Source organism: Manis javanica, chromosome 3 (assembly GCF_040802235.1).
Source record: "Manis javanica isolate MJ-LG chromosome 3, MJ_LKY, whole genome shotgun sequence".
NCBI lineage: Eukaryota > Metazoa > Chordata > Mammalia > Pholidota > Manidae > Manis > Manis javanica.
Window position 1 is genome coordinate 168,447,830 of NC_133158.1, and position 13,144 is coordinate 168,460,973.

General features: G+C 36.1%; 1 protein-coding gene and 1 long non-coding RNA gene across 7 annotated transcripts in view; one reads left to right on the forward strand and one right to left on the reverse strand.

The window, feature by feature from the left end:
• STAG1 (STAG1 cohesin complex component) overlaps positions 1-13,144 on the reverse strand; it is a 436,291-nt gene that overhangs the window by 9,822 nt on the left and 413,325 nt on the right. For all 6 annotated transcript variants that reach the window (XM_073232352.1, XM_073232354.1, XM_073232353.1 and 3 more), the window contains 3 exons: positions 9,849-9,997; positions 9,009-9,137; positions 69-274 (listed from right to left, as the gene is read on the reverse strand). In XM_073232352.1, coding sequence (XP_073088453.1) covers positions 69-274; positions 9,009-9,137; positions 9,849-9,997 — 484 coding nt within the window. The remainder of the gene's footprint in view (positions 1-68; positions 275-9,008; positions 9,138-9,848; positions 9,998-13,144) is intronic.
• Positions 1-13,144, forward strand: part of LOC140848503 (uncharacterized) — a 34,077-nt gene that overhangs the window by 2,050 nt on the left and 18,883 nt on the right. The gene's annotated exons all lie outside the window — the stretch shown is intronic.

Consider the following 13,144-nt stretch of genomic DNA (forward strand, 5'->3'; position numbering starts at 1 on the left):
GACTCTTCTCTGTCCCACTTTTTGTCTACGTTTTGACTACGTGTGTCTCACTGAGACGGAAGACTTACCTTCTACTCTTTTTTTGTGCAGTGGGGGTCGGCCTTTCTTACTCCTTACTGACGAGGTCTTACTAGTGCTGCTTCCACTGTTCACAGACATTCTGTCATCTTCACCTCCAGTGACTAGTGAGTTTCTGTAGGATATGAGTGGAAGCCATACATCTTCCCTCCTTTCCATCATTTGCTCCGTAAGGAATTTTTCCAGATATGAATGACTAGAAAGTACAATGCAAGCAGCAGTGATTTTCATGGAAGCATGTCATGTGTCACTTACTTAATTTTCTCATAACCTGAGATGCTCTTTCTGAAGATTCTCAAGACTCTTAAAGACACACATTAAACTGTTAACAGTGGTGACCTTTAGAAAGATAGGGATGAAAATTAAAAATTTTTCTTCACATATTCCTGGAATACTTTTAAACAGGCAAATGTATTGCTAAGGGTGTGTGGTCCTTCCTATATTTCTGACTTTATTTTTAAATACTAGTGTTAAAAAATTCGTAAGTTTGGCTCAAAGATGTTACTGAATTTTATTTTCAAATGTATAAACCAGGGAAGGATTTCTAGAATGGTGGAATGAGGAGCTTAGCATAGCCTCTTCCCCAGCAAAACAATCTTTGAACTGGTGAAAATTTTAAAAGACAATCACTTAAAGTCTTCAAAAATTGTCCTAAGGGTATGCCCTTGGAGAAACAAATAGAGAAACAATTCTTCAAGAAAATCTACAAACTCAATAAATGAGAATTTGTAGTACATAAACTATAAACTGCTCAGAACCCCTGTGCCCTTCTCCCCTGTCACAGCTCTGTGTTACGGAAACTTTATAGGGACTCTACTCTGGGCAGACGTGGGTAAGAAGATGGGGGCTCTCTCTCTCTCTCTCTCTCTCTCTCTCTCTCTCTCTCTCTCTCTCTCTAGCTACCTTGGAAGAAACAGACAATTGGTGTGTCAGAGAAGCTCTAGTCTAGGCAGCAGCTGGGAGGAATGAAGCTCCCTTCCCTTACTTGTGAGGCAGTAACTCTCACCCAGGCACAGTAGGCTTAGAATACTGGGGCTCTGAAGGCCCCATCTCAGAGGCTCCCTTTATAGAACACAGGTTCCACACTTGGAGGGGCAAGCAGAGAAACAGGGGTTACCCCTGGCTCACAGAACAGGATGTTATTCTGGGAAAAGAGAGAGACGGCCCCAGACCTCAGCTCCTGTTAGTGGCATACGAGTTCGCCCTCAGGGCTGAGGCGGACCACAAGATGAAGATCTGCAGATGTCTGGGAGTACTGACTCTATCTGGAATCAAGTATAGACAATTCCTTGCTTAAGGGAGTTGTTGAAAACAATGGAGATCTTGATGAAAAGCAAATAAAGAGGGTGTTGGTGTTCTCTGACATGTGCAGAAACAAATTAGCATAGAGCAGCCAGACATTTAACACAGGTTTTAAAAGCAGCCAGGTGCCCTCCTGGGATCACAGTCAATCCTGGAAGTTGGGGAAGGCTCTGCACTTACACTTAAGCTGTACCTACTCATGGGCAAACAGAACAGGGGGTAGCCCTGAAATCATTCCCTAAGACCCACACACATCTACCAACACAGGGTGGAAGCCTCACTGGCACAAGGGGCTTAAGCACAACCTATATAATCAAACAGTGACTGAGCAATAAGCTGCTCTGGCCCAAGAGCAGTTCCTAGGAAGCCAGGCTGAAAAATAAAATGACAATAGACTGTTTTCAGTTCTGAACATAAGAAGCCAATAGTTGTCATCCTAACAAAAGCTGAGCAGACTGAAAAATCAACAACTCTTCTTGGATTTGTAAGACAGGAAAATCACTGCCCTGAAGATCTGCAGGTGAACACAGGAGGTCACAGCTTAGTGGAGCCGAAACCACCTTTGGAACCATTGTTGCGGCAGGAAAACCTGAGCTGTAATTCATGAATTGCTGGACACTCACTATGGACAAGTCTGACAGTTAAAAACTCTAGGGGATCCAGTCATGGGGAAAGGGGGTCCCCCACAATACTGTGAGATTTATCTCCAAAAGCTCAACCAGGTTCCCACAGTAAATACCAGAGAAAATTCCATTTGTGTTTCCAGCAGGGGGAAGGGAAAAGAAACATTCTGAAATCTGCCAAAGTATATTGTTCTTAGCAAGGCCTGTCCTCAGGGGAAACTAGTTAGCAAAGCCTAACTTGCTGGGGTATTATCAGAACCTAACTGAAAGGGGAGAAGGGTAATTCCCCCACTGCAGCCCATTCCAGCCATCCTTTCCCACCTAAGAGTGAAGAAAAAAAATGAAGAAACACTTGTGAAGTTCATAGTCCAAAGGCATAAACTTACTGAAAGACTGAGACCTAATCACAAGACTACAGAACACTCCCCCCCCTCCCACACCTCATCACCACGGTCCTTTTATCCAGTACCACCTTTGGAACCATTGTTGGGGCAGGAAAACCTGAGCTGTAAATTCAGAAGATCAATAAAATTGATATGCCTCTAGCCAGGCTATCTAAGAAAAAAAGAGAGAAGACACAAATTCCTCACATCAGAAGTGAAAAAGGACACATCACTATCGGTGCTATGGACACTAAAAGGAAAATTAAGGAATACTATGAACAACTCTGTGCCCACAAATCTGATAATCTAGATGAAACAGACCAATTCTTTGAAATACAGTTTGTCAAAGCTCACAAAAGAAGAAACAGACAATTTGAGTAGGCCTGTATCTTTAAGATGTTGAACCAATAATTAATAACCTTCCAAAGCAGAAAGCACCAGGCTTAAATGGGTTCATTGGTGGATTTTAAGCAAACATTTAAGGAAGAAAATATACCAATTTTCTACACTCTCTTTCAGGATATAGAAGCAGTGGGGAATACTTTATAACTGATTATATGATGCTGACATTACCCTAAATACCAAAACCAGAGAAAGACATTGTAAGAAAACTACGGACTAGTGTCTTCATGGACAGTATTGAAGAACAAAGTTGGAGGAATGACACCACCCAACTGTGAGACTTACTAAAACTACAGTATAATCATTTTGTAATATATGCATATTTCAAATCACATTATACACCTTAAATTTAGACATTATATATCAACTATATCTCAATCAAGCTGAGGAGAAAAGGAAAAAAAAGCAACAATAATCAGTACTGTGTGGTAGATCAATGGAACAGAATTGAGAACTCAGAAACTGAACCACATAAATACAATCAACTGATTATTGACAAAGGAGCAAAGGCAATAAAAGGGAAGAAAGACAGTATCTTTAACAAATGGTGCCAGAACAACTGCACATCCACAAGCAAAAAAAAAAGACAGACCTTATACTTTTCATAAGAATTAACTTAAAATCAATCCACAGACCTAAATGTTAAATGCAGAACTATAAAACTCCTAGAAGATAACAAAGGAGAAAATGTAGGTAAACTTGTGTATGGTGGTAACTTTTTAGATATAACACTAAAGATCCATGAAGAAAGAATTGATAATTTTTAAATGAAAAGCTGATTTCATTAAAATGAAAAACCTTTGCTTTGCAAAAGACACTGTCTAGAGAATGAGAAAACAACCACAGTCAGAGAGAAAATATTTGCAAAATCCACGTCTGATAAAGGATTGCTATGTAACATACTCGAGTAACTCTTAAATATTCAGCAATACAACCCAATCAAAAAATGGGCAAAGAAACTGAACAGGTACATCACCAAAGAAAGCATACAGATGGCAAATAAGCACATGAGAAGATTCTCCACATCATATGTCATCAGGGCAATGCAAATTAAAAAGAGATGTCACTACACACTTATTAGAATGGCCCAAATCCATTTAGATCCAACAGTAATACCAAATACTAGTGAGAAAATGCTGATACACTGCTGGTGGGAATGCAAAAGGATACAGCAACTTTGGAAGACAGTATGGCCATTTCTTACAAAACTAAAGATACTCTTACCATGCACTTCATCAAGTGCATTCCTTGGTATGTATCGAAAGTTGCTGAGCTGAAAACTTAGTCCTCACAAAAACCTGCACAGGGATGTTTACAGCATCTATACACAGGGATGTTAGAATGTTATGAATAGCAGCTTTATTCATAACTACCAAAACCTGAAAGCAATGAAGATGTCCTTCAGTAGCGGAATGGATAAACTGTGGTCCATCCAGACAATGGACTATTATTCAATGCTAAAAAGAAATGAGCTATTAAGCTATGAAAAGACATGGCAGAACTTTATTTATTTAGGTATCATTAATATACACTTACATGAACAACATTGTGGTTACTAGATTCCCCCCATTATCAAGTCCCCACCACATACCCCATTACAGTCACTATCCATCAGCATAGTAAGATGCTGTAGAGTCACTACTTGTCTTCTCTGTGCTACACTGCCTTCCCCATGCCCCCCTCCCTGCTACATTATGTTTGCTGACCGTAATGTCCCTTTTTCCCCTTACCCTCCCTTCTCCCCCACCCTCTCCAGTCCCTTCTTTCCCTTTGGTAACTGTTAGTCCACTCTTGGGTTCTGTGATTCTGCTGCTGTTTTGTTCCTTCAGTTTTTGCTTTGTTCTTATGCTCCACATATGAGTGAAATCATTTGGTACTTGTCTTTCCCTGCCTGGCTTATTTCACTGAGCATAATACCCTCTAGCTCCATCCGTGTGACATGGCAGAACTTTAAATAAACATTACAGCGGAAGAAGCTGATCTGTAAAGGCTACATACTCTGTAATTCCAACTATATGAAATTTTGGAAAAGGCAAATCTACAGAAATGATCAGTGGTTTCCAGGGACTGGGAGGAGGGGAGGAAGAATGAACAGGCAGAACACAAAGGATATTTAGGGACATAAAAAAACTTTGTATGGTATCAAAATAATGGATACATATGATTATATTTTTCTAAACCCACAGAATGTACAATGCCAAGAGTGAACTGTAACATAAACTATGACTTTTGGGTGATTATCATGGGCCAAAGTAGGTTCATCAGTTCCAAAGGTGGACCACTGTGATGGGGAATGTTGGCAATGGGGAGGCTATTCACACAGGGGCAGGGGGCTAATGGGAATTCTCTGTACCTTCTCCTCAATTTTGCTGTGAGCCTAAAACTACACTTAAAAAATAAAGGTAAAGTAAATTAATTAAATCAAATCACATACTTCCCTGTTAGAGTGGGAGACTGTGTTCACCTAATAGCTGCCCTTCTCAGGAGCAATTAGAGAGGGAAATTCCAAGCTGCTAGTCCCCTGGCTGAGTATGGAGCAGAGTGAGCACCCTGAACTCCGACAGGGGCCTTCAAGCCACACAAGCACCCAACAGTCAAAGGTAAAACTCTAACTGGCTAGGGAGGTTTAAGCACAACCTCTGATTGATAAAAAGCTTATGCTGACATAGAGGTAAACCCTAGGTGCCAAAGCCAAACAGTGAAAAAAAAAAAAAGAAGATCTGAGTAGGGACAGTAGGGACTGCACACTGAAAGAGGAAGAGACCACACAGTTTGTTTATCCAAGTCTCCAAACAAAGAGCCAAGAAAACAACATGTATCTCCAGGGAGGCAGAGAATCAGTATGAAGAGAGAGTAAATATTTCACAATGTATCATATATGCAATATGTTATTTAAAATGTTCAGTTTTTGGCAAAAATTTATGAGAAACGTAAAGAAATGGGGCAATGTGACCTAAATATAGAAACAGAAACTTGGCACACAAAGATTACAAAGCAATTATTTAACTATGTTCAAAGAACTAAAGAAAACTATGTCTAAATAATTAAAAGTATGACATCACTCTCTCATTAAAGAGAGAATATGAATAAAAAAGAAATGAAAAAGAACCAAATGGAAATTCTGAAATTGAAAAGTACAGTGATAGAAATTAAAAATTCACTATAGGCACTCAACAGATTTGTGCTGGAAGAAGAATAAATCAGTAATCTTGAAGATATATCAGTAGAGTTAATGCAATCTGAAGAGAAGAAAAAAGAAGATAAATGAACAGAGCCTGAGAAGGTGGGGTATCAGTAAGTGCACCAACATGCATAATGGGAGTACCTGGGGAAGAAAGGAGCAGAAATGAAATTTGAAGAAATATGGCTAATTACTTCTAAATTTTATAAAAAACATTATATAGTCTCAGAACTCAACAAATCTAAGCACGAAATGCAAAGATGCATCCAGACAGATGCATCAAAGTCAAAATGTGAAAGCCAGAGATAAAGAAAAAATTTTGCAAGTAGTTAGAGAATAGTAACTCATTACACACAAAGGAACTCCAGTAAGCTGAAAAGTCAAGTTCTCTTCAATGGTAGCTGGAAAGCAGTGGGATAACAGTCCATGCACTTAAAATAAAAAACTGCAGACAAGAATCCTACCTCTAGCAAAGCTGTATTTCAAAGCTAAAGATGAAATAAATGCACTCCCAGATGACAAAAGTTGAGAGAATTTGTTGCTGGCTGACCTGCCTTAAAAGAAATAGTAAAAGAAGTTCTTTAGGCTGAAAGCAGCTGATACCACAGAATAATCTAAATTACACGAATATACAAAGAGAGTGGTAAGGTAATTACTAGGTACTTATAAAAGACAATATAATTGCATATTTACTTGTCCTTTATTTTTTATACTAATTTAAGAAGCAATTACATAAAACAATATATATTACTATATTGTTGGGCTATAACAGAGCTGTAATATATTTGGATTGGAAATAAGCACCAGAGAAGTGAGTGGGAACAAAGATGTATTAAGAGTGAGGAAATGATGCCAGATGGTATGTGGAAAAAGTAAAGAGAACCAGAAATGGTAAATAAGAAGGTTAAAATATAATAAACTCTATGAGTATATATTTGGTTTCCTTTCTCTCAGCTTATTTAAAAGACACAGATTATACCAAGTAGTAAGTTTAACAACATATATTTGTTTGTAACATATTTAGATGCAGTATGTGTGTGTGTAACAATAATGGCAAAAAAAAGGGAAGGAGCAAGTGGAGCTATATAGCATTGAAATTTTTGTATTTCCTCCTAATAAATCTGAAGTAAATTTCTATAAGATGAACATTGTAATGCCTAGAAAAACCACAAAGAAAATAACTAAAAAGGTACAATTAAAAATTTTTGAAAGAATTAAAATACTGTACTAGAAAATATCCACTTAATATAAAAGAAGGCAATAATAGAAAAAAACAAAGACAGAGACATATAGAAAATAAAAAACATAAGGCAGAGATCTAATAATATGCTTCTTACAAGAAACACACTGAGATTCAAAGACACAAAGGCCAAAAGTGAAAGGATGGAAAAAAGGTTGTGACAGTAAAAGAGCTGGAGGGGTTACATTAGTATCAGAGAAAACAGACTTTAAGACAAAAATTACTAGATAGAGAAGGACTTCACAATGATAAGAATCAATCCGTCAGGAAGACACAACAATTATAAACTTTTATCTACCTAACAACAAAGCTCCAAAATACATGAAATAAAAAACTGACAGAATTGAAAGCAGAAAAAACAATGCAATAGTAATAGTTGGGGACTTCAGTATCACACTTCTGATAATGGATAGAATTAGACAAAAGATCAAAAAGGAAACAGAAGACTTGAACAATAGTATGAAGAAAATTATAAGCCAGCTGGACTTAACAGACATCTGCAGAACGAAACTCCACTCACCAACAGCAGGAAGAATATACGTTCTCCTTAAGTAAATAAGGAACATTCTCCAGAATAGACCATATGTTGTTCCATTAAACAAGCCTCAATAAATTCAAAGGGATTAAAACCCTACAAAGCATGTTGTTTAACCACAACAGAAGGAAATTGAAATCAATAATGGAAGAAAAATTTGGAAATTCACAAATATGAGGAAATTAAAAAAAAACACTCCTAAATAACCAATGGATTAAAGAAGAAATCACAAGGGAAATGAAATACTTTGAGATGAAAGAAAACAAAAATGCAAGATCCCCAAAATTATGAGATGTAGCTAACATAATACTAGGGAAAATGTATGCCCAAATGCCTGTAATAAAAGTTTTCAAACCATCCCACCGAACACCAGTCATTCTCTATCATATTATCCTGTTTCAGTGACTGAAACTCTTATTCATATGTTTATGTTGTGTCTCCCTCCATTACAACATAAGCTATATTATAATATGTATTATGTACATTATACGCATCTTATTATATATGTATAATGTGTATACATATTATATAATATATATATATATTTGGTATCATTAATCTATAATTACATGAGGAACATTATGTTTACTAGACTCCCCCATCACCAAGTCCCCACCACATACACCATCACTATATCATATATATTATATATGATATATATAAATTTCTGACCAACATGAAGTCAGCACCTTTCCTTAGAACAGTCATTCACATTCACATAAACTTTAACTGTCTCTCCAAATTTCTGCTCCAAATTTAGCATATTATTTTAATTGACTCACCTACCAATTTATAAAATTTGAAATCTATTACAGAATCACTCTCTTAAAGTTTTCTAGTCTGTTCTAAATGAAACAGTCCATGAAAAATTTTTTGAAAATTGAATATATTTCTTTAAACTGTTAGCAGTTATCAAAAAGAGAAATCAATTGTCTGAAACAAATCAAACTAAACTAAAATATAATTAATATAAAAGGAAAGAATGGGTTACACAATGGCCTTGCCAATGTTCATACAACTCTGAACTGCAGAGTAAGAAATCAATTCCACTTTGTTTAATTTAATCTTGCAAATTCTAGGGTACTTAAACTGGAAAGAACAACTATAAAGCTTGAAAGAAAATTATAGCTCCTCAAAACAAACTATCAGAGCCTAAGCTATCAATGATAGTTGCATCTAGATGATTAAGTTTTTCTTAAAAAATAAACATTTAAAATTACATTGATATGATTAAAAGCCATTTTTCTTGCAATGTGCAACTTACACAGTCTTTTTGTCCTGTCGAAGAAGTTTAGAAGAAAATTCACTTAGTACTTCCAGGAAAGCCAGATTAGGAGGTGGATATTCCTGTCCTTTCTGATTTTGGTATTTAAAAGCAAATTCTATGCCATCCCTGAAGTAAAAGAAAACATTATCTTATTTTTTCTAGATAACTAGTATAGTTCTCTCATGTGCTAGAATTTCAACTGGAAGGCAGTGAACTCATCATCAAAAGTAGTAAAACCTGATAAATCCAAATGGTAAAATGATGTTAATTTGTATGACACAGTAATTATTTGCATAATAGTATTTAATTTTATTACTTACAATAGAAACTACAAATTGTGAAAAATAATTTTAAAAATAGCTAAATAGCCACAAAACTAAATTCCCATGTGAATCTTTTGGGGTTAACAGAATACCCTTGAAAGATAATTAGATTGTCAGAAAATCCGGTTCTTAAGAGTTGGTCATGGTACAAGCAGCTTTGAGTTTTTGCTAAGGTACTTAAAAGTTCTCATTCATTCAATTTTCAGTTATGAAATGAGGTTGGCCAAATCAGTACTGCACAGTGTTCTAAAACACATCTACCATAATACTTTCTCACTGATAGACAGATAAGAATACTGTTAAACTTTACTTTCTATACTAAGTAAGGTGAAAAAATGGGATTTTTTTCCCAATTAAAAATGCCTTCTTAGTTGAGAATCACTAGACAATCTAAAGTTCTTATAACTTGAAAATTCTGTATGTCACTTAAAAAATGGGTCAAATAATAGCTGTTTGTTAAATTCCACAAAGCCAGATCCCTGTAGAACAGAAAGTGTTTATTTAGCTCACTCACTTGTGAAGTGTAGCAACTGCTTCTCGTGTCTTGATCTGGTCGAGTCCGAATGTAAGGGCGAAGCGACGTGCCAACTCTTTAATGCCACTGACATGGGCAGATGTCCTATCTAGGTTGGGACCTTGCTCTTGAACGAGTTCATTAAACAACTGGTAGAAAGAAAAAGGAAAAAACCTATTGCTAAGATGTATTTGTTTTATTGCTAGAATAGGTAATATAGTCTTAAAATATTTAAAAGGCACATGGTAAATATGTATTTCCCTCCTTCCACTTAACTGGAGCCATACTATTCCCCTTCTCCAAGTCATCTACCATTACTAGCTCATTTTCATGCTAGTTGTGTGATTAAACACCAACAGAAATTCATTTCTTTTTAACAAAAAATGAATGCACTTTAGGCTGGGAAAAGTAATTATGTTTGGGGAAATATACTATGTGTTTGTAACATCTATGTATTCTTTTTGTTTTCACAGGAATGGCAATATGTGAAATACAGGGTTTAGAACTTTGTTATTTACCTTACTGTATCTTAGACAAGAACATTATGTAAAAAAGACCATGTGGATATATGGGGTGATTTTCCCACCCCATAACAAAGTATACAAAAAGTTAAGCTGCTGGAGAGGTTTTATAAATTACACACATATTATATAGTATCAAAATAAAAACAAAACCCTGCAGTAATAAAGGATATAAAAAAGCAACAGTCACTCTACCACCAAAGTTGGAAACTTAAATGTTTCTAGACACATTTGCTTTCCCTCTTATTATGAGACATGAAGAGTGTAGGTCATCTAAAGCCACTTCTTCCTCATGTATTAAATTTCACTCTTTTACCAATCTGTCAGTTTTGCTCCTGTGCTTACTGCTTTCTCCTACATCATTAACTATTCCTTCTCTACTAGATGCATACATCTTAAAAAAAAAACTCAAAACATAACTTCCTAACACCAACTCCTCTGCTAGCTTCCAACCCATTTTTCTGATTCTCTATATGGCAAAGATCCTGAAAAGAACTGTTTACATTTGTTTTTTGTTTTTCAATATGATCCCAATTTTTTAAAAGTATTTTTCTTTTTTTTTCATTGAACTGGTGATATTTTTATTTACTTTATTTTTGGTATCTTTACTATACACTCACATGAGCAACACTGTGGTTACTAGATACCCCCCATTATCAAATCCCCACCACATACCCCATTACAGTCACTGTCCATCAGTGTAGTAAGATGCTACAGAGTTACTACTGCCTTCCTCGTGCCCCTCCCTACATTATGTATGCTTATCGTAATGCCCCTTTTCCCCCTTATTCCTCCCTTCCCACCCACCCTCCCCAGTCCCTTTCCCTTTGGTAACTGTTAGTTCATTCTTGGGTTCTGTGAGTCTGCTGCTGTTTTGTTCCTTTAGTTTTTGCTTTGTTCTTTTACTCCACAGCTGAGTGAAATCATTTGATACTTGTATTTCACTGAGCATAATACCCTCTAGCTCCATCCATGTTATTGCAAATGGTAGGATTTGTTTTATTCTTATGGCTGAATAATATTCCATTGTGTATATGTACCCATCTTCTTTATCCATTTATCTACTGATGGACACTTAGGTTGCTTCCATGTCTTGGCTATTGTAAATAGTGCTGCGATAAACACAGGGGTGCATATGTCTTCTTGAAACTGGGCTATTGCATTCTTAGGGTAAATTCCTAGGAGTGGAATTCATGGGTCAAATGATATTTCTATTTTTAGTTTTTTGAGGAACCTCCATACTGCTTTCCACCATAGTTGAACTAATTTACTTTCCCACCAGTAGTGTAGGAGGGTTCCCCTTTCTCCACATCCTCGCCAACATTTGTTGTTGTCTGTCTTTTGGATGGTGGTCATCCTAACTGGTGTGAGGTGATATCTCACTGTGGTTTTAATTTGCATTTCTCTGATGATTAACGCTGTGGAGTATCTTTCATGTGTCTGTTGGCCATCTGAATTTCATCTTTGGAGAGTGTTCAGCTCGTCTGCCCATTTTTTAACTGGCTTATTTGCTTTTTGTTTGTTGAGGTGCATGAGCTCTTTATATATTTTGGATGTCAACTTCTTATCGGATGTCATTTATGAATATATTGTCTGACACTGTAGGATGTCTTTTTGTTCTACTGATGGTATCCTTTGCTGTAAAGAAGCTTTTTAGTTTGATATTGTCCCACTTGTTCATTTTTGCTTTTATTTCCCTTGCCCAGAGAGATATGTTCATGAAGAAGTTGCTCATATTTATGTCCAAGAGGTTTTTGCCTATGTTTTTTTCTAAAGTTTTATGGTTTCATGACTTACATTCAGGTCTTGATCCATTTTGAGTTTACTTTTGTATATGGGGTTAGACAATAATCCAGTTTCATTCTCTTGCATGTAGCTGTCCAGTTTTGCCAAAACCAGCAGTTGAAGACGCTGTCATTTCCCCATTGTATGTCCATGGCTCCTTTATTGTATATTAATTGACCATATATGCTTGGGTTAATATTTGGACTCTCTAGTCTGTTCCATTGGTCTATGGGTCTGCTCTTGTGCCAGTACCAAATTGTCTTGATTACTGTAGCTTTGTAGTAGAGCTTGAAGTTGGAAAGGGAGATGCCCCCTGCTGTATTCTTCCTTCTCAGGATTGCTTTGGCTATTCTGGGTTTTTTGTGGTTCCATATGAATTTTAGAACTATTTGTTCCAAGAACTGGTTATATTTGTTTTCACTTCCTCACCTCCCGATCTCTCAATTCAGTTTAATCACACCATTCCATTGACATAGCTCTTGTATTCTGCTAATTACATTGTCCCTCTTTTAGTTTTCTTTAGCACTTGGTCTGAACTACTTACCATGCCATGACTTGGAACAGCAGCTCTTCCAGAGATTTTCAAATTTATTCATAGGTAATTGTTTATAGATTCTTAAATTTCAAAATGTTTCACAGACAGTTGTATACAATAGCTTTAAAATTCACATTTAAAATGAGTGTGAACAATATATTTCATTGTACAAAATTCAAGGGAATATCAAAGTACAAGTTCTCTTCTTTCTTTCCCACTAAATAATCATTCTTTTCTCCAAAGGTAATCAATGTTAAAGTTTGAAAGTTTTCTAGATCAGTTTAGATATGTTAATATATTACAAATATTACAAATACAAATTTTTACATAAGTGGTGCTATACTTTGTCCTGAAATTTGCTATTTTTCACTTAATTGTCTTAAAAACCTTGTAGATGCTTCAGAGTATCACAGTTTATTTAACCATTTTTCTGTTGCTGGACATTCAGACTATTT